Here is a 23067-nt window from a genome sequence, read left to right as displayed (position 1 = left end):
GAGAGCCACAAGAAGACATTAAAATGACAAAACTAACAAAACACTGAAGTCATCTCAGCGATGATGTTTTGAAGTAAACATCCTGCTAAATGTCGTACGTCAGTGCGTCAGTCTATAAGTCAGTGATGGCAACTTTTGAACTGTGTTCCTCTTTGCTGATGTTAATGAGAGAGGGTTGATTTAAGACTTTCCTCCCCTGACACAGTACATCATTTTGCAATGTTTGACTGATGCATTAGCAACCCTCCCTGGCTCTGACTCTCTGGTCTCTTTTTCTATCTCTAATACACTTAAAGGTCCTATGACATGCTGCTTTTGGATGCTTTTATATAGGCCTTAATGGTCCCCTAATACTGTATCTGAAGTCTCTTTTATATAGGCCTTAGTGGTCCCCTAATACTGTATCTGAAGTCTCTTTTCCCGAAATTCAGCCTTGGTGCAGAATTACAGCCAATACGAGCCAGTTCCACAATGAGCTTTCCTTAGGATGTGCCATTTCTGTGTCTGTAGCTTTAAATGCTATTGAGGAGGCGAGAGGTGGGGCAAGGTGGAGGGTGGGCGTGTGACCTTGCTCGGTTTACACCTATCGCCATTTCTAGCCACTGGGGGACCATAGGCAGGCTGGGGGAACGCATATTAATGTTAAAAAAAACTCATAAAGTGAAATTTTCATGCCATGGGACCTTTAAAAAATGGTGATTGATAAGTTGACACATACAGAACTACTTATTTGGATTAAAGTTATTGTTTCACATGTGTAGCAGACAGTGTGATTTATAGAAGGCACTGCTTGAACTGCTAGTGCATCACTCATGTAAAAGAGTTATTTATGCTCATGCACAGGCTTAACTTCAAAAAAGGATCTCCGGAGACTGTTTCTTCCTTTATGTCGCCTCGCAACTAGATAATTGAAGACTTTATAAGGACAAGTGGATATCCTGGTCAGCAAGAGAGCACTGAACCTTGGCATGAAAGTCATTCTCATCACATGGTTGACAAAACATGAAACATGGGGACTTAGAAAAAAAATCATGTTCAGTTTGTAATTAACTGTAGTGTTGTGAGGGCAAGCCCTTAAGGAATCCTTCACTAAACCCAAAAGTATTAGGATTTTTATCCCTACTGGGGTAATTGGATAGGAAGTGTTAATGCTGTATTAACAATATTTACTCCACAAGAAGTTCATTAATTTTTCACATTTCAGGAAGGAAAGGTTGTTACATTACGTAACAAAAGGTTCCCCTGGTGTGAGCTGTTCTCTTAATTAACCCCTAAAGGAAGTCACGACCAAGTCATCCGCTGCTGTGTGACACACACACACACACACACACACACACACACACACACACACACACACACACACACACACACACACCCTCCCTTACATACCCACACAATGAAGAAAGTGGCAGTCTTTACACACACAGACACACGTGTGCTGGCAGGATTACACCTATCTTGAAGGATGCCGCTACAGGTTTTCTTCTCTGTCATGACATCTCTGTGTTCAGGTTCCAGCAGACAACCTCTCATCAACGTTAATTAAATGCTAATCCTGATTCATGTGCCTGACACAAGCCTCCACTGAGAGCTTTTTTTAAACACACTAGAGGAGTCAATCAACAGCAGTGCTACTGTCGCCCGACTCTACGCCTGCAACTCCAAGTGAAGTCGTGTTGGCTGGAAAAAAAACAAGGCATGGCGTCGTATTTGGGTGCGTTTTTGTGTAAGAGGCACACATGAGTTTCGGTCCTTTGTGACTCAAACCGGGGGTAAATAAATAAGTTGTTTCTGTTCTAGTAGCGATGATGAGTGTGTGTTTAGACACTAACCTGGCTTCTCCTTTGCTTGAGTTTGATCTTGATGAGCAGAATGAGGCAAACCAGCGACACAACCACGAAGAAAGCCAGGAAGATGCCCATGTCAAAATATTCCGTGGGCTGCTGTGGAAAGGGAGGGCAACAAGAACACAGATTTGGTCAAATAATCTTCACATGCTGTTGGTTAAAGGGGTTACTAACAGGGTTATTTTTTTTGCCAGAAAACAGTCACATCTTTCATTCAGGATATTTGAATATAGCTTTGTTAGTTGCTCAGCAGACCAGAGCACTCAATGATGTGACTGAAATGAAAAATGGGAAATAAAAAATGGGACACATTCACACATAATTTGGTGGTGCTTTCTGGAATAAATACATGGTTGATTATTCACGCAATACATTTCCATCTCAGAATCATTTCCCTCTTGTTGTGTGTCAATTTATAACTGTCAGTAATTTACTCAGGTAAGTGCTACATCTCTTACACGAATAGGACCATTCTGCAGAGTGGAGCTGAAACGGTTTCGCCGATTAACGACGAACGCCGTGCAACCAGTAACCAGTAACTTAGCTCAAGCACGGCGTTTGTCGTTCGACTGGTTGTGACCGTTTTCCCAAGATGGCGCCCGCCTGTATACCTGAACGGTACTGTCTTTCTAAACTATCTTTTTAATAAACTGTCTGTACACTTACAAAGTTCTCAATGCTTCGGTTTACATGTAGGGATCCTCATTATGCTACTGTGGAAGTGTGGTGCTATTTTTAGCCTTGTTAGTGGTATAGAAATAACGATTTCTTTTTACTTCACCCGTGCCCTGACGACTAGCGTTATAAGCTAATTAGCGGTTTGCGCTAAAACTGGTCACATTCGATTAGCACGAAAACAAATCCCAGAGAACGGTCGACTCGGTACCCATGTGTTATTAACTCCTAGGTTCATTTTGCGCCAGATTTGTCCTTTAAGGATTGATTTCCAATCAATTCAATCAGTACCAAAACAACTGCTCAGAACTCGCTGAGAATGGCCAGATTGTTTCATTCTTCATCAGAGAAATGTGTCTTATCGGACAGGCCGTTCTCTCGGGCTTTCATCATGTCAAGTTATTTGACCTCAAAGTGTGCTGGTCCTCTTATCAAATATTCTGAGCAAACAAACAGCTCTTTGAATAGCTGATATTAATCTCCCACAGTGCTGCGTAAAAAAAAAAAAGTCCTCGGCCTTGGGGCAGGGGAGAGCAGAGAAGAAAGGAAAGGGGTCAGATATCACAGCTGGAATTCCCGTTTGTCTTCACATCTGAAAACATCTCAGCGCTGTTGGGTGCGTGGGCTTCGCAAACATGTTCACCTCTTCCTCATGTTGCTTCCATGTGCGTTAGATTAGTCTCACACACATACACACGTCATCCACACCGAGTGTGGTTTGGGGTTTTGACATGAGCGCTTACCCTCGGTGGTCTGTGTTGTATCCGAGCGCGAGCCACTTTCTGCTTGTTGACGATGTTCATCAACTTAACGGCGTCGTTACCCTTCACGTAAACCACGGGCCGCTTCAGAGGATCCTCGGCAATCTGGTTTAGCTGAGGAGAGGACAGAGAAAACTACATCAAACACAGATACTAATACATAACAAAGGTATACTTATTAATCTGGTCAATAATGAACTTTTGTTTAAAAAATGTCGTACAATGTCTTTTGTGCCAGGGGAAATGTGGGATCCAGTTGTTTATTTTTTTGGGCATTATCGGCCTTTATTTATTTATTTTTTTGACAGGACAGCTGAAGACATGAAAGGTGAGAGAGAGGGGGGAATGATATGCAGCAAAGGGCCGCAGGTCGGAGTCTACCCGGGCCCGCTGCGTCGAGGAGTAAACCTCTATATATGGGCGCCCGCTCAACCAACTGAGCTATCCGAGTGCCCAGGATCCAGTTTTTTTTTTTTAAGCTTGACCCATACTAGAGATTAAAAGTCTATGGCTGTGGCTACACTTGTCTTTTTGATGCAACATTTTTTATCAGATCATGCCAAGACGCATTAACAGTCAAGTCTGTACGCTCCGAGATCAGATCTTGCTCCACTGAGATCCGATCAGCCAGATCACATGCCGAGGAGGCCTGGCTCGCATCGAGTTCGGATCTCAGTGAGGTGTGGACAGCAATTTATAAAACGTAGGTCTCACGTCGTCTTTCTGCCCTACAGGAGTTCTTTTCCCAAGGGCTGAACCACAGCTGAGACCGTCTTATAGCGTTAATCACTCGTCTCGTACAGGTCCTGCCACCATTACGGAAAAAAAAGAAAAGAAAAGAAAAGAAAAATAAGAAAAGGAGAAGCCTCTCTCTTGCACCAAGTGTAATTTTGAATGCACCTTTTCTGTGGGAATATATCCGATCACGGAAGGCATTGAAGTGTCAAGTGTAACCCTGGCCCTTCTCAGCCTCTGCTGCTTCTATTTTGACCATTCTTTTCTTTCTCTTTTTAAGATTATTTTTTGGGGCTTTTCCGCCTTCAATGGATAGGACAACTAGGTGAGAAAGGGGAGAGAGAGGGGGAAGACATGCAGGAAATCGTCACAGGTCGGATTGGAACCCTGGACCACTCCGCCGAGGCATAAACCTCTATGTTTATGTGCGCCTGCTTTACCCACTGACCCAACCCGGCCACTTCTTTTTTAAAGAATATGTCTCTTGTGAGTCCCCCAACTGTATGGAAGTGCAATACTAAATCACAGGAGTACCGCTTGAAAATTAAGTTGTACATCTACTGTGATCTACTGTACATGACTTCATAATTCTTCATTTAATGCGGTGATGAATTGCAAGGTTTTTACATTTGAACATGCGTGTGTGTGTGTGTGTCACGCTTTGGTTAAAGCGCTCACAACTGACAAATTGACTAATGTGACGCGTGACGAGGGGTCACAAGTAGACATAGCTTTTTTTTTTTTTTTTTTTTAGGGGACCTTCAGCAAAAAAGTTTGCGAACCACTGTCCTACTGCATGTGAACTGTCTGAGAGTAAAAGGCATGAACTTCTCTTCTACCAACTAGAGAAAATGACTTCTAGGCTTAAGACATGGAAACTGTGGTCACAGTTTGCCGGAGGGAGCCAGAGGAAACAGTCAATGAAGAGTATGTTCTGGCTTTTGAGTCAGTTGACATACCCCTTTACTCCTCTCCCTCTCTGTTCTCCCCTCTCGTCTGCTGGTTGGAATCTGTAATTTGAAAAGCCCAAGGGAAATACCAAGGATATTCGCATTTCTATTTCTTCCGCTGCCGTCATGTTCTCCAGTGAAATACTGTATGTTCTGGTTTAAAAGTATAGACTTTGAAACTTTTGATCTCTCGCTTGAACCTTTGAGAAATGACTCCACCAAGACCTTGGCTTGGCCTCTGACAAACAATACACCCTTAAAAAGTACACCTAAAAGTCCTATGATAAACTTGAACGTATTACTGTTTCAAGAAAGTGAAATCACAAACTCAACTTTGCCCTCAAACACAGCGTTTTAGCCACAATTAGCACTTGGCCTCACATTAAGTATACATTGAGACAAAAAGGAGGTCAAGTGCATAACTTCATAAAGCTTCTCTCCTAATTTCAGCCCTGGGACTTTAATTCTTCCTAAGCTCCTCCTCCCTGCCCCTCGGCCTTGTGGGTCCTGTCTCTGCTGATCGGGCCACTCTGACTGGAAAAGCCTCTCGGGGGAATTTAACACAGCCGCCCGGCGCTGCCTTTCATGTGGTTTCCTTGCAATCCCTTTTATCTCTCAGCTACGCGCTTTACGACCCAGCGGCAGAGAAGAAGAGGCGAGGAGGGAGTGAAAAAAAAGAAGAGAAAAACCTGCAAGTCCAGACCTGGCGCGGCCAGGATGAATACCACAGGAGAATTCTTGCGACAAAGGCGCTCAGTGGAGCAACTTGTGTATTATACATCTTAACAGCAAAGACACATGAGCAAGAAAGAGCGGCCGAAGAAGAAGGAATGTGAGTGTCTAGGTGTGTGACAATAAATACACTTGGTTCTTTACTGTAGCCCATGTCTTTGGAGTGTTTGTCATGGTCTAGTGAAAGCTGAATGTGGATATCCATTTTCAGTCCTGTCAGAGCGCAGTGCACTCCTCCAAACACAAGTTAGAGAGCTCAAAGGCCCAGAACGGTTAAATAAGCAAGGCTGATCACACATGCTTTTGAACACAACTAAAGATAGAAAGATCATTGTTTGTGCTAACAGCAAACACACACACACACACACATACACATACACACACATACACATACACACACACACACACACACCGCCAGTCAGAAGGGCAGGGCATGCTGCTGAGCTTTCTTTAGAAGTCTTTCACAGACAGACCGAGAACGATTAGACTGTTTCCGTGTTGTTTTGAGTGTGCAAATGCCTGGATAATTTTAGGTGTGTACGAACCTGGTCGATGGCATCTGGATTCTCTGACACATCAAAGATGACGGCTGTGGCTCCCCGCTGCACTGCTCTCTTTGCCTGGCACCACAGAACAAAAGTAACCATTAGACATATTCAACAACAGTGCAAAGAAAAAAAGCCAGGGAATGTATGATCACAATGTCAACTGCAAGGTTTTCACATTCAGATTTGGGCCACTAGAGGGAGTTTTCTGCCTAAGTGTAACATGCAGATCATCTGGAATGAGCAAATAACAAAACCAACTGAAGTAAGCAAGCCATTGACAACATTTGCTAGGGTGCACATGTGGTCTATGTCTCCATTTATCCGAAGTCATCATGATGTAATTCAAAGTAAATCTACAAACCTTACGCTAATAGTATGACAGAAACTGTTGCATCTCTAATGCATGCATCCATGTGATGCAGCTCTGCATGACATTTTAATTGAATTCTGCTGTGCATGCTCAGGAAAGTTGAATAGAGTTATCAGACTTTTTCAAACTGGCAAAAAAATGGGAGCTTCTTTCATCTGAGAGCAGGGAAAGTCATAGCACAGAGGTCTTTTGAAGACGTCTGCTAAAGGCAAAAGATAAAGGAAATGCTTGGATCTGCAGTACCCCAAGTATCTCCTCGCAGAATCCAAATTGGCTTCCGCGCGTATGGAGGAAAAAAAAATCCTTTATCTTAACTGCTTCTTTCCCCTACAACCCGTTCTCACCACGCTTGATTCATGGTGCCCTATTTAGACAACGTTTTGATGTCGGCACTACATGATCTAAAATAGCGTGGCTGGGATCATATCCTGGTATTATCAAGTGGCCTTGGGTTCTTGCCAGCGCTCTTCATAACTGGAGGGAAGGTGGGGGGGGGGGGGGGGGGTGAAGATCAAAGTGACAATGTACAGTACTGTGACTCTGCTGCCGAGTGGCTGGAGAGTGTCATAGCTCCAGTCAGCAGGCACTTACAGAGGACACAGAGAGAGAGAAAAGAGATGGGGAGTGGTATTTGCGGGGGAGGCGCAATTGCTCTTCTCACAACACACCATGTTCATTTCCGAGGCAACAACACTCAACAATGGATGTTGAGCAAGGTTTTGCCCAAAGAGGAAGGGATTTTTCAACTGACCAAATCACCACGGCAAACACTTGTTATAACCTATCAATGTACTACAGAATACACAGAAAAGGTCTCTAAAGGTGGTGGTCCACCATTAGCCGACAGAACAGCCTCACTGCTCCTTGGCATATATTGCTAACTCATGCTTCCTTGCGCCCTCTCTCCTCCCGTGACCCAGAAATCCCCCCCCCCCACACCCTTCCGCCATAATGGAGGATCTTCCAATCTCTTAAATACACCTCAAGTACCCAAGGAGCGAGAAGAGAGAATAGTTCTGCAGGATCATAGAGAGAGAAAGTATACATGGCAGCCTTCTATTGCTTAAAGCAGAGGGCGTCTTCTTCCTCCAAAACAAGAAAGAGAACCAGAGGTTTTTGCATTCTCCAGAATCAATAACTGTCAATAACAGAGGCAATGATGACACTAGTGAAAAGGTTTAATTTAAAAAAAAAAAAATATAGCAACACATATGACATATGATCCTCTTCACTGTAGGTAAACTTTGGTGGGACTAACTGCTGTATGGACAAGTCACAGCAGGAGCAAAATAGAAGCAAACTAACCCAAGGCCTTTGATATAAGGGGTGGCAAACGTATCACTCTCTGTGAATTCAACTTTAAAATCAGCTTCAGGAAAAAACCTAAACACATCATGACTGAAGTGTGTGAGCTACGTCTCAAATTAGATGTCCCCTTGGTTAAATCCACAAAACAAGATGTTTATGAATCTGACTTTCATAGCTCGCTAAAGACTAATTAACCCCACAAACTGATTCGATCTTTCCCAGCAGTGTAGGAAAGCCTTGTCAAACACCCAAACATTAGGACAGCGACGCTATAAATACAAGCTCTTTCAACTTTCTCTTTCGCCCTGCCTCCTTTACATAAACTAACATCGCTCTTTTCTCTTTCTTCTTTCACTTTTTGTACTTGGAAAAGTTCAAAAGCGAAATGAAGCGAAATCTCGCTCGGCTTTTCCCTCTCACCCAGTTTTCCCTCAGCTCCACACTGCCAGGCTCCAGCCCCCATTTTATTCAGCACAAGTCTGCTCCCTTTGATGTTAGCTCTCCCAGTTAATAATTAATAGCTCTTGGTAAGACGCTTCGAGAAGAAAGAGATCTCCCTCTTAAAGAATCTCCACTCGGGCAGGCCTCTACTGCAGTGCAGGGACTTGCCTGACGACAACAAAAATGCACCCAAAGGCAAACTGGCTCTCTTAAAAAACATGACACATCTCCTTCGCAACCCCATAAAAAAACTACAACCTCTGACACCAAAGCAAGGATCTTGCTTTGCGACTGTTGTAATGTCATTTCTTTCTTCTTTGTGACGTCATGTTGCTAAAAACCAAACCGTTCAGTGAGGAAACACTGTTTACTTCACTGACAAACTGGCTATGGAGTGCCAAGTGGCAGAGATCCTGTGTAAGGAGATATTGTGCAAGCAATTTGAGACAGCATTCAGCCCTCTGCTACAAACTTTAGAAAAAGAAAGAAAGATGAATAACACGCTGGAAACATAAGCTTTCATTTATGTCAGTTTCACTGAGATGGAGCAGGAATTTTTGGAGCGTCTGAGATGACATTTTCATCTTCTCAATTATGATTAGAGATGAGATCAAGATGCGCAGAGAAACTGTTGAAAATTCAAATGTTACTTTTTCAGCCATCAGAGTACAAAGAAGAGTTTGGCAAATAGCAATTTATACAATTTGAGCTTAATACAGCACACCTGAAGCTTTAAGAGAAACTGGCTACACACTGGCTGCGTGGCGTAAGCGTGGCGTTTCTATTGCGTGTCAGTTGCGTGGCGGCTGCGTGGATTTTTCTATGTCTTTACACACCAGAAACGTGTCTGACGCGGCGCTGCTGCTGCTAGCCTTGTCTGTACACATGTATGTTTCCCATTGATAAAACGAAATACCATGTTAAACATAAATATAGACTGATTTGATTACAGCAAAGACAACGTCGGCAGTATTGACGGCAAAATAGGCAACAGAATATTTCGTTCTGTATTGACAGACATGTCATTTATTAATATGTATTAGTGTCAAAATGACATATAAATATCTTTTCCTATTCTATTTTGTCTGGAAACGCTTCCAACATGCTTGCGTGTCGCGTGAAAAATAGGCATCGGTTCTATTTCTAGCATGCACGCGTTTTCGCCGCGGCTAGAGCCGTGCGTGTCACACAGGCAGTGTGTAAGCTCTAACCTGTTAACATGGGTGCCGAAATATAAACGGACACGCCACGCAGCTGACACGCTCTCGTGACGCAGCCAGTGTGTAGCCGGCCTTACAGTGGCGGAAAGGCACTAAGTTGGTTTATTTCAAGTTCACTGTAAACTTTTTAGGTACATTGTCTTCGAGCATTTCCATGTATTATGGCACTTTATACTGCTACTTTACTACGTTTCAGAAGGAATTATTGTACTTTTTACTCAAATCAATTAACCTGGCAGCTGCAGTTACACCAAAGAGACATTACCTCTCTAAACTTCTCAAATGGTTTTAGAACTTTTTTTTAGACCCAAACTATTTCAATAATCAAATATTTCACAAAAAGCCAAAGATATTAGAAAAGCTAAAAGAAGAATACAGATTTGTGTAGCAGAACTTTGCTTTTTTTTTGTTCTATCCTTATATTGTGACCCTTTGGAGGGGGCCAACCCCTAGGTTTGAAACCACTGGACTAAACTTTATATAAGTTAAGAAGTTAAGACTAGCTCCGCCCTGAGCAACAGTAAAATGCTCCATGCCAAGTCATGCATCAGTATTAACAAACTTTGATTGATAATAACGTATCGCTCACTGCGGCCATTCTACTGCTGAATAAATGATAATTTGAGTACATTTTGCTGATAATAGTTCTATACTTTTAGAGTAAAGGTTTTACTTGACTTACTAAGTGGAATTCTAAATGCAGGTTTTCTATTACATTCTTGTATTGGTACTTCTTCCACCGCTGGAGAAGAATAGGAAGAAGACATCTATATCTATATATATATATATATATATAATCATAGTTGAAACATGATCACCGGTCCACATCCGTTGTGCTTGATTACTTATGGTCAAAAATCGGAAGAACTGTCTAATTGTTTAGCCATCAGAGTGCAAAGAAGGGTTTGGCAAGTAGCAGTTTATAAGATCTGAACTTTATATAACGTTCCTCGAACAATAAATCAACATGCAATCTTTGTGAAAAAGTAAAAGTAAGAGACAAATTCCTATTTGAGGGCAAGTAATTGACTGTCCCCTCTTTAAATTCTAAAATAAATGCACTGCTAATATTTTTCTCAAAGCCTAAACATGATCCCCGACCTGAGTGCTTGATCAGTCATCCATGCTCAAAAAAGAATCAGCTAAACTGGGGGGGGGTGTCACAGGTGCTTCACAATACTGTTTGCTAAACAAACTTCCCGCTGGCTCAGAGGCATGAGAATTAGGGTACAATCTTCCCTTCCCTGACCAAAAACCGCAGCAGAAAGAACTGAGAACCCAGTCTAGACACATAGGAAAATGAAAGCTATGTTTAGCATCCCTAAGTAAGCCCGCCAGCTTGTAAGATCTTGAGGGAGAGAAATTCTCACTCGTCTGGAAAGAGACTTTTTCTCAGCGTAGCGCTCACTTCATCATTCACATGCACTGAGGATTCACATATTTACACACCAGCTCATGCAGTTACAAAACAACGCGTGTGCAAAAGTGTGCACACGTTCATAAATGGGCATTGGAAAGAGAAGGTTATATGCTCACGTGCAAAACAGACACACACCTGGATTACACCTGCAACATCTTTCCTTCATCTGTCCTCTATCACATCACTCCCTTACTTTTCCACTTTCATCTCCTCTGCATCCCTCCTTTCCCTTTCCTCCTCTTCATGCTCCCCCCCCCCCCATCTCTTTCTCTCTATGCACTGCTATAATTAAGGCAATTAAGTCTTCAGAAGACTCTCCACTGCTATTATGCTGTAATTTCATGTTGCCTCCTGGCTTTACAGTTTATTAAAAGATAAAGGCATACTTTTCTCCCATGGATTTTCTTGTATGTGGTCGCCCCTTTTTTTCTTCTCTTCTCTCCTTCCTCGCTCCCTCTCAGAGCAGGCATGTGTGCCAAGACATTATTTACATTCAACTAAAATAAAATCAAAGTTTTCAACGTGGCTATGCGTCATCTGATCAGAGCCTGTGCAGCCTCGGTTTGTTGCTCGTTTACTCTCCTGTACGTACTGTACTTTTGCACATAAAGTCATCTGTACTACTACTTTACATTTTCATTACGGGTTTTAGTCATTTCCCCTGTTCACGAAGCACATTACTCTATCTTTCTGATCTCCTACTGTTTGATGTTAACAGACTGTTAATCTGTCATAACCTTTCAGTCTGTTTACAGATAATTGACATAACTGTATTGGCTGTGTGACTTATAATCAACTGGTTTGACACCCTCACCCTGCTACATCACACAACCGCAAAAAATAAGGACTTTTCCTGTTCCCACATGAACTGAACTCAATAAACCTTGTTGAGCTTAATCCTGCCAATGCCTTCTTTTCATGAATCCCCTTTCACTCATATTCAAGGTTTTGACTCACAGCCAAGCAACACAATTACAGTTTAAAAAGAAAAAAATAAACATTCTCTGATGAATGCGCGTTCCTCTGACTTTTAAACATTGTTCAATTCCTCCCTCTACCTTCTCAAACGTTTGAACTGTCCCATATTCCTGTTTAATATTAATTGAATGCTGTTAAGCCGCAGGCTGAAGCATTTTAACATGAGTCCCAGAACGTCTGAGGCAACATTTCCTGAGCGGCGTAAAACATGTTTACGAAGCACATAAAAATCCACTTGTGTGTCGCACAGGCGGAGAACAGGGGCCGGCAAGCCTGCTCTCTGTTTCAGCCGCCTTCATATAAACGACAGTTTAATGAACATAAACACACAGGGGAAAGAATCACTTGAAGCTCTCAGGGAGATCAGTGACTGCCATTAATATCAAACTGCAGATGAAAGGTTAGCAAGTGAACACAGACATGTTTCTTGAGTGTCAAGTTCAGTTTAAGAGATACAATTTGTTCAATGAAGCTGGATTCATTGTTTTTTGTTTTTTTTCTGACCGCTAGTGGGCAGAAAAAAACTCAAAAAATGCTCACAGGTACACAGTGAGCTGTTTTGGCTAACGTGTTAGCAAACAGCTGCCCATTTACAAGCTTAATATACATTCTTCTTTTAACTCTTTTTTGTCTCCATATAGAATAGAATTCAAACACACAGGTTTATGAAAACATACTGCAGACAGGGCTGGCTATCGAACTTCAATACTTTTTCAAAATAGTTGGCACTGAAATTGTTTGATCAGATTGCTTCTGATTTACACCACAATCTTGCCAATTTTTGGCTTTTTATTTAGGCAAGGTTGACCTACAGGTTAGGATTTGGCACAGTGTCTCAATATAAAAAAGGAAACAGAGGGGTTTGTGGGTAAACTGCACACCAGACACACACACACACACACACACACACACACACACACACACAAATGACTATCTGTCCCACAGTGTCGCCATCCCTGAGGGAAAATCAGTTCCCATGGGTGAAGTATCTTCTTTCCACCGGTTTAAATCCCTAAATGGGAGACAGAGTTGTGGAACAAACACAAAAAAGAAGCGAAGCCCATAGCTTTGGCCCCCTTTTGAATCTATTTTCTTTAAGAGGGAGATGTTTTTCACCAAGAGGCCATCTTCTGGACTGGTGTGAAAAGCCCCTTTTAAAAAGGTAGTAATGTCAGCTTTGGAGGAAAAACCAGAGCTCTCCCGGGGACAAAAACAACAGATCAGAGAGGGAGCCTGCGGTTTTCTGCAACGATGCGTCTGCCATCATCCAGATCCAAGTTGACATCTCTTTAAAAGCTAAAACTCTCTCTGTGCATTTCTGACAAATCTGACTTATTTTCCTCTTCTTCACCTCAACCCCTCCCACTCCACCCCTGCCTCAGCGCACAATGTGGAGTGGCCATTCACCCACCATTGCATAACCAGAATAATACAAGAGAACTGTGCTTGTGTGTGTGTGTGTGTGTGTGTGTACACCTCTGAGGGGGCCTGCCAGTGGACCATGGCAAAGAGCCGGTCCCCTTAAAGAGCGGCGAGTGAGTGAGGTGTACTGGGGAGCACTCCCTCATCATAAGACCCATATGTAGTGTCTCTGTCACTTTTATCCACTTCCTAAACTGTACCAAATCCTGACCCTGATATTTACTGCAAACTTGTAACAAAATACAGAAAGGGCTTGAAATGCAATTCAGTGTGTGCTTGATGAAATTCTTCCTGATTAAAATCATATTTTTTGCCAATTTAAGACTGGATTTCCTTCACAAGGCAGGAGCTGGTGAAAACTTCTTTTGTTTAAATGGTGTTGAGAAAAAGCAGTGGTGGAAGAAGTATTAGATCCTTTACTTAAGTAAAAGTACTGATACCACACTGTAAAAACACTCCGTTACAAGTAAAAGTCCTACATTGAAAATGTTACTTATGTAAAAGTACGCAATAAAACATCGTATTGTACTAAACTACATGTGTTTTGTGTACAAAAATCTTAATTTGTAAAGTAACTAGTAACTAAAGCTGTCAGATGAATGTAGTGGAGTAAAAAGTACAATATTTCTCTCTGAAATGTAGTGGAGTAGAAGTAGAAAGTGGCATGAAAAGAATCAAGTAAATTACAAGAACCTCAAATTTGTACTTAAGTACAGTACTTGAGTAAATGGACTTGGTTACATCCCACCACTGAGAATATGAACTGATGTTGATATTTCTTGAAGATATTTCGGTTTCGTTATCAATACTAAAACTCTGGTATCGGTATTGACTCTGGTGTTGAAGAATTATAAACACAAAACACAATTTGCATGTTGTTTGAGTGGAAACATTGAGATGTGGAAGCAAAAGGTTAAAGAACTGCACTCCAAATGTTTCAGTATATAAAGACTACCTGTAATTCTTTAACTACAGTCTGTGTTTTAAAGATCTTTTTATCTTAAAAGGGTATAATAGTGGCCGGGTTGGCTCAGTGGGTAGAGCAGGCGTACATATACTAAGGAGGCTTATGCCTCGACGCAGAGGTCCAGGGCTGGAGTCCGACCTGAGATGATTTCCTGTATGTCTTTCTCACCTAGCTGTCCTATCCATTAAAAGGCGGAAAGGCCCCCCCAAAAAAAAGGGTATAATAAATTATGCGTTACTTAAGCTTATTCTCGAAAGGTTTTTGGGAGTGACAGACTGACCCTTCTAACTGACAAAGTGACTTGTACTCGCAGAAATGCAAGGCAAAAGCCCCTACTATTGGAAGTGAGTGAACACTTTACACTCTAAACTTGTTTTGGTACAAAAACACCAAACTGTTTGAGCAGAAAGGCTTCATCGGGGTTACATAACAAAGAGATAATTCTCAAACATTTAAAGGCTTGTCATCATGTGGCCATAAAGACGAATTTATGAGGAAACACTGCAGTTTTACAAACTAACATACTGTTTTAGATCTTTCTTCAAGCTCCGAGTTGAATTCTTCCGTCCTTTCAAACTTCCTTTCCTTTTCCAGTGCATGTTGTCTAATAAATCAACATTGGGACATTAGTTTCTCTTATGTGTGTTGTGAAGATATGATAAAAATAAATAAATAGTGAATGAATGAGGCTCGTGTACTGGACTTAAAAGTTCTTGTGAAACTTAAACATCTTTCTTTAGAAATGTACATGTTTGTCTTGCTTGTTGTGCACCACATGGAACATTTCCTGTCTCTCTCCCCGGTTTGATGTCTTAGACAAACACGTGACACAGATGCAAATGTATCTGACCGCTGCTAATCAAGAAGCCTTTGAGTTTTCTCTACTCCCGCTGCCCGCTGCTCTGCCCTGCCGAGACCAAACGCTGGGGCAGGAGGAATGGACAACCGCTAATTGAATTTCCTCCACTTTTCCTCGCTGTCCCTCCCATGTTGTTTTCTTACCGGTTTTGGGCTCTGGCCCTTTGTGATTCACAGGAAAATAAACAAGCTTTTCGGCTAGGGACAAGAATACTACTTTTTAAGTGCTTCTTCTCCACCAAGTGTCTAAACTGGTGTTTGGATGAAAGTGACAGGAAGTCTTAGTTAGAAATGTTTGTTTTTTTATCTGGCGCAAAACACTGATATCAATATATTAGATTATCTGAGTAGTGATTAGTGCTATCATTCGGAAAGTCCTTCATGTTTTCTCTGTAAACCTGTTTCAAAGAACAGCACTGGGTTAAGAAAAAACTAATGCATGCATGTCTAATTTTTGATATTTGAAGAGTATAACTTGTAAAAGATAGAAATAAAAAACAGAAAAATCTGAAACTTTGATGTCAGATTTTGTTTTTGCCCTCTTTGTCTAGCATCAAAAGACCATCCGAAGGTGGAAGAAACTTTTCCTGGTATTGAAAAATCTGAATTACCATATTTTTCACGAGATGAAAGCTGTCAAGCACAGAGGGCATTAAAAAAAAAAAAAAAAAAAAGCTAGTTCCATAAGGTCCAGGAATTTTGGACCAGGATACATGATAACCTATGTCAGTTTGCAGGGATCCTGGTTCCATTCAGCCCAAGATTATTTGTTCTGGGAGATGGGTCAATCCTAAATGGGATGGATAAGCACATAAGAAGCTGGGCCCAGACTAGTTTAATGATAGCCAGACAGATTATTTTAAGAGGATGGAAGAATGAAGAGTTGCCATAAATCCAGGAGTGGGCTGGTGAGATGGCTAGGGTTGCGGCGTTTGAAAAAATGTCATATAAACGGTTTGCCAGATTGGATGTCTATACTAGAAAATGGGGAAAGTACCTGAGCTTTCTGGAGGGCTCCTAAGAAGCTTTGTGCTGGGGAGAGACGTGTATGATGGGCTTATGGTATTGTCATTTATACATATGTTTATTAGGTTTATGTTTTATTGTCTATTTTGTTACTATTTTTGTTGAATGGTCTTGAATATTGTACAAACGTAGTTACTGTGTCATCTTTTCTTGATTTTTGTCTGGGTGGGTGGTGATGATGGGGGGGGGGGGTGTTCATGTTGCAAGTTGTATGTTTTGTATGTTGTTAAAAAAAATAAAAATGGTTAATCAGAGAAAAAACTAGAGCTGCAAAGATTAATCGATTAGCTGTCAACTCTTAAATTAATCGCCAACTATTTTGATAATCGATTAGTCGGTTTGAGTAATTTTTTTTAAGACAAAAGTAAAAATTCTTTTGATTCCAGCTTCTTAAATGTGAATATTTTCTAGTTTCTTCTCTCCTCTGTGACAGTAAACTGAATATCTTTGAGTTGTGGACAAAACAAGACATTTGAGGACGTCATCTTGGGCTTTTGGGAAACAGTGATCCATATTTTTCACCATTTTCTGACATTTTACAGACCAAACAACTAATCGAATAATCGAGAAAAATAATGAACAGATTAATCGACTATGAAAATAATCGTTAGTCGCAGCCCTAGAAAAAACACCTACTTCCAGCTCCAACAACAAAACTCAAATACAGTATACAGGCGCACCTGCAGTTGACAGCTCAATCAATTCTTAACTACATGCGTGTTGATTATTAACATTACTATACCTTATGAAACTTTAACAACAAAGTAACAGTCTGATAAAGGGTTACACTGACATTTCTGAAGCCGACATTACTACTACAAAATAACACAGCAACATAGCAGTATTTGTCTCTTTATACAGAATGCTACAGTGTGAACATGCACTATAATCCAAATGTAGCAGACCTGAGGCGTCTCACTAAACGGCCACTCTTCCCTTAATTTGTCTGCAGTCGTACAGTTTTTCTCTTATCTCTCCCTGCCTTGAAGCTGCTTTAGGAGGCCGTGTCCCTGCTTGCATTATAGAGTAGTGCTGCTGTTGCCTCTCTCTCTTGTAATACTCTATCCTGGTGTTGGAGGGGTGTTGATGCTGCCTGCTGTCTTCCTTTCCTGGGCAAACAAGGCAGAGCAGGTCAGGACTCAGCCCTATAACCCCCATTTTGCCTCATTTCTTACTGTACCTCTCGCCTCCTGCTATGCAGTCTTCCTACCGACTTGACTTTTGGTTGTTTTTTTCAGCAGATAATCATGTAAAACAAGGTGCTGGAGAAGAAGCTGACTGGGTCCTTCATTTCTTTGAAACGAGAAGGAACTTTCTTCAGACAGACTGTTTCTCTTTTGATAGTAACCGTCACTGTCAAAGCTGAATTATAGCAACAACAACAACAACAAATGTTTAAATCTAAGCAAAGGTTTGTACTGTTGAGTACTGATTTAGCATTGCACTCTTGTCGGACCTTCAATGGACAGTTTATTTAATAAAAAAAAAGGGTCAAAACCGATGCAGCAGAACCAGATTGCACACATTCTTCTTCCTTGTCAAAACCTGGTGCCAAAATTACCCATAATGCAAGAAAAAAAAGTTAAAATATGCATCCCCTGCGTGCCAACGCTTTCGATTTCCCTGCTGTTCTCCTGGAGTTTTAATTCCCGAAATTTTTACATGATGAAATATTAAAACCTGCCCATCAACGATCTATACAAATAGCCCCATGTCACTGCTGTTTGTGATTGTTTTTTTGTTTTAAATTACGTAGGTCTACTTGTTCCACACATTTGTCAGTTGTGTCAAAACAGAGAGGGACCGAGGCGACCAACACACACACACACACACACACACACACACACACACACACACACACACACACACACACACACACACACACACACACACACACACACACACACTTCTATTAGCTCTATGTGTAATTAGGAAACAGCAGGAGTGCAGAATTGCTTGATGACCGGCACGCAGAAATGCATTGCTAGTGATGAAAACAGCCAGGCGGCTGCTCGGCCTTCTCTGAACATATCACGCTTCAGCGGCCAGTGTAAACCTGGTGTAACTCCACACCCCTCACTCATCTACGACTCCAAAATAACACCTTCATTGTTGTCTCTCAGCAAGTCATCATCCTGTAACAGTATCCTTGTCATCAGAAATGATACACCTACTACCAGATCATATCCAGGGGTCACGAGGTAGTGTCCTTAAGTACAGTTTTGAGTATACTGTACATCTATTTTACAACATTTTAGGAGGGAAATATTGTACTTTTTACCCCCCTACATTTATATGATAGCCAGTTACTTTGCAGATTAAGATTTTTCAAACAAACACACAAAAAATTCTAATGAGGTAACAATCACGGATAACCAATATCCAGATGTCTCATTAAATTGGATTGTTATATTGTGCTAATTGGTCTCCGATAAACTATGCTAATGTCTCTCCCAGTTTCTGCCAGGTGCATTGCCATACTTCACCCCCTCCCCTTCCTTTTTTTTCTCTTCTTCCATTACCTCACTGTCTCAGACACACACACACACACACACACACACACACAAACACACACACACACACACACACACAAACACACACACTCACTTCTCCATCTCCTTGCGCTAGGCACAACTTTGCCTTCCTGGCGGTGCATAAAAGAAAGTTCCAACCACAAGAGCAGGATGACATTTTCACCCCTGCTATCCTTCCAGTAGAGGAATCATCGGTAGTGGGAAGAGGCATCAGATTAGCTGTGTGGGGACCAGGGAGATTCAGTTTCCAGCTTCCGTGCCAGGCTGTGGGCCCGAGCCTTAAAGACAACATGGCCCTGACATACACAGCGTGGCGTGGGACACGAGGATTCTCATGCACACAAGCACATTCCCCTACAAAGCAATAGGCTTAGATGGAGATGAAGAGAGAAAAGACAGGGCTTTGGTTGACGTGGGTGGATGTTTGGTCCTATCTTTTCTAAGATTTACTTTTTCCACGGCTCATCTTTTGATCCAGCGCCGCCGTCTTTTCTGGGTTGCAGTTTGACAGACAGGAAAACTTTAGTTGTGGCTGGTTTCTGACTTTATAATAACAATTGTGATTAAGAACAAACATCAATGTAAGGGTGGGGAAAAAGAAAAGAAAGAAACAACTCCAACTTTCCTCTCATTTCCCCTCCTGTCTTCTTCTGCCTCTATTTTTTTTTTATTTTCTTCGCTCACCCTCACCCTCTCCCTCCGTGTCTCTCTCTCATCTTAAGTCCCCAGGGCTCCTTTCTTCTCTCTTTAAATAGGAGCCTGAGCTGTGAAGTCTAATAATGGTCATTTGGCCTCCCATTGAAATCTGGGTAATTCGGCCCAGGGACGGCTCACTTTGAGCCACATGACACAAGGAGCTTCCCAGTGACCATGGAAACGAGCGCAGTGGGATCCTGGGTGCCTCCAAGCGCCGTGAAACGTGGTGAAGCGGTGATTTAGGAGGGTCTTTTTTTTTTTTTTGCAGGGGGTGGGGTTGGGGATTGAAGTAGGAAGGTGGGTGAGGGTTCCAACACAGCCGGAGAGAGGGGTTGAGAGAGGGAGAAAGACATAAAGAAACAGAGAGAGAAACAGAGGGAGAGAGGCCCCTGCATGGTCACAGTGGAAACCTCTCCCGACACCCCGCCAGGAAGAGCGGCCAAGATAATATCAGCAAGTTGAGGCGTACACAAACATGAAAGGAGAGCCCAAGAGGCAGGCCCCTGAGTGCTCCATGCTTCACAAGCTTTTTTGTCCCCCTTTTTTTTCTCTACCTGCTTCTCCTCCTCTCTATTTTTTAAATTTCTCTTTCTATCCCTCCCTTCATGCTGCGGTGTTTGAAAGTGTTTATTCAGGGTGTTTGGGACAAGGGGCAGGTGGAGAGGAAGCTAAAGAGTTAGCTTGTCCATTTTACTAGCTAGCTAGCTAGCTAGCTAGACTACCCATTGCTTAAGTTTGTTTTCAGTCCTGTAACTTTGTGATTTAATTTAAAGGGATAATGTGGCACCCAAAAAAAATGGTGAGGTCAATTGATATTTGATACTTTAGTGAGTGTGTGGATGCAATTTAAATCATGTGAAATCTCTATACGAGAACTGCCTGGAACATTTTGAATGTTTTCGTGGTAAAAATGTGTGAAATATGTTCTAGAAATCTTGAATTTGACAAAACATCTTTCAATGGCAGAAAAGCCCATTCTTATAGTAAGGGAACTCAAATAAAAGTGAACTGAAAACTTCTGGAACTGACAAGGCAGAGAAGTTACTACAACATTAGCCTCCATTATACCCTTGATTTAAACAACCCAAAACTGACTTTCAATTTGCCGCACTCAACTGAAAGGAAGTAGAGCCCCATCACTTACAGCACAAGCGTAGGAAAAATTGTCTCATCAATATCCTGCATCTTTATGGCTCTGCTATGAAAAGAATTCTTTTAAAAACTCTGAAGGAAAAAAAACAAGCTTCATCTGTATCGAACAAAAGCCAATGTTGTAAATCAATCACTATTGTGGCTTCACTGCAATTTAACAAAACACTCTGGAGACTGCAGAGTGTAAAACTACCGCAATTTTCTTTCTTTCTATCCGTTATCAATGCACTCTGCTTCACTAAGTTCTTTGCAGAAAATGAAAGAGAATGCATGAAAAGGAGTGAGAAGAGAGTGATGAGAGAGACCCGGTGAGTCATTCAGCCATCTGCATCACAACTGATCTGCCAGCCTTCTAGTTCCTCTTATCCAGACTGATAAACAGTGGATGAGCTAATGCGTGCACATATACGCACATCCCACTGATATTCCTATTCCTACACATAAAGGCCAACATGCTGTATTAGAAGTGGTCTGAAAACAAAGCCAAAATGCAGCCAGTTCAATCCAGCATTGAAGCTTCTTTACAACAAGCCCCTGCGGCTTGACACCCTAATGGCACTGCCGTGGCCTCGGGACGACCTCGAGCACGCACCTGAGTGTGTAGGACAGATAACCTGGCCGCAGGCTCGGAGCCAGTCGCCCACAATATCACACTCATCTGTCTGTTGCCATTTCTTTCTTTTAATACAGGTCTCTCTCTTCTTCAGACACACACGCACATGCACACGCACACACACACGCACACGCACACACACCTTGTAGCCTTGAGTACTTCCTATATCCCTGACATTCCTATCTCACACACACAAACACACACACACTACACCCTCTCTGCAGCTCTGGCTGAGATGCCAGACACGGTTAGAGTCCAAAAGCCACTTAGCACTAAGACGCAGCAGCTGTTTGCTCTGGCCTGCTGTCCCATAGTGCCAACTTGAGGGCCATGGTAGAAAAAGACATACAGACACACTCCTCTGCCATCTCACATTGTTTCATGGCAACTGCGGTTTTAGGATTGTGTTTGTATGTGTGTCAAAGACTTTTTATGGATGTGTGCATCTGGCTAAAACTTTAAAGGAACACGCTTTATTTCTGGGAGGATATGTCAATCTCAAGATCTTGAAACTTTTCTCGTTGCTCTAGTTATTTTTGAGTGCTTTGTAGCGGCCGGTCTCGGGCCAGTTGCGCTCCGCTGCGATGAAATGTTGTCTTTGGCTGGCGTTTAAGGTGGAACTGATCGTGGTTCAGAGACAAGCTGGTCAAGGGCAGCGCCAGGCCACACACAACAAGCACATACCAGGGAGGTTTACATGCTATGCCAGCCAAGAGGCTTGCTTTACACAAGCAGCAGGGCTGTGTGGGAGGATGGGTCGCATTTTTCTGCTTATGTGTGTACAAAAAAAAAATTAAAAAAAATAAAAGTTGTACCAAGCGAGACACAAATCCCAGCCACCCACTTACCAAACCAGACACATTCTCCTTCGTCATCTCCTTGAGAAGCCAAACCCCCGACCTCTCTCCCTTCCCTCTGTCCTCTAACTCCCACTCCTCTCTCTATCCGCCACCACTCCATTTCTCTGCCTTTCCTCCCCCGGTTGCTTGAGTTGGGGGCTGATGTCATGAGAGTCCGGGGAGGATGAAAGGGGAAAAGCCGACATGCTAAGGCCCCGTGAGGCCATTGGACTGACACGGCGGTACTTGAAAGAAGAGATATCTCACTGGCACAGTGACAAAGACCCTGACCAGCCTGGGCCACCAATGAAAGCCAGCGGCATGATTTCATATTCCAGAGAAGCTGCCAAAATCACAGTGTATGTGCGTGAAAGACAGTGTAGAGAAGAAGGGAGGGGGGCCAGTTCTGAGAAAGTCAGGCAGCAGGGAGGAAATGACAACCAAAAATAGGTTATTGACTGCAATAAATAGTTTAACTTGAAAACGGATACATGGGTGCAGAGGTGTAAGCATGATTTACAACATTTACAAACACCTATAAGAAAGGGGAGACATGACAAGTTGGAACTAAAGAGAAGCAAGTACTGGTCTACTAGCACCAGGGCACCGTGCAGTGTCATCCACATATGATACCATTACTCTATTACTCTCTGATACCTATAACTCTATTATATGATACCGATTTGCTCATGGTATTCCTGCTGTTGGTGGAGGGGCTACTGCTGTGACACACAGAAGTCAGGGGTTTAACAGCCCTGCAGCTCTTACAGGAACCAGACAGGAAGTGCAGGAAAAAACTGTGTACATATATGTGACACACCAGCACTTTGGTGAGGTTTGCACGCAGACTTTAAAAGGCCGGCATGACCAACTTCTTTTCCTCCTCTTCTTCTACTGCTAATATTTGCTGATTTCAGAGCATCTCTCTGCAACAGAGCGGTCTAAGATTCTTCAGTCCCTAAGCATATTAATTTA

At 42.3% G+C, this 23067-nt stretch overlaps 1 protein-coding gene across 2 annotated transcripts in view; it reads right to left on the bottom strand.

Annotated features, from left to right (window-relative positions):
* The window catches only part of znrf3 (zinc and ring finger 3), a 72803-nt gene that overhangs the window by 6223 nt on the left and 43513 nt on the right, over window positions 1-23067 (bottom strand). Inside the window, exons 3-5 of one of the 2 annotated variants that reach the window (XM_078251352.1) lie at window positions 6246-6320; window positions 3266-3397; window positions 1833-1943 (exon numbers count right to left, since the gene is read on the bottom strand). In XM_078251352.1, the coding sequence (XP_078107478.1) occupies window positions 1833-1943; window positions 3266-3397; window positions 6246-6320 (318 nt within the window). The remainder of the gene's footprint in view (window positions 1-1832; window positions 1944-3265; window positions 3398-6245; window positions 6321-23067) is intronic. The other variant, XM_078251353.1, reaches the window with a different exon arrangement.

The sequence above is a fragment of the Sander vitreus genome, chromosome 5, assembly GCF_031162955.1.
Source record: "Sander vitreus isolate 19-12246 chromosome 5, sanVit1, whole genome shotgun sequence".
Lineage (NCBI taxonomy): Eukaryota > Metazoa > Chordata > Actinopteri > Perciformes > Percidae > Sander > Sander vitreus.
The sequence above is the reverse complement of the archived record's forward strand: the minus strand, read 5'-3'. Positions and strand labels throughout refer to the sequence as shown.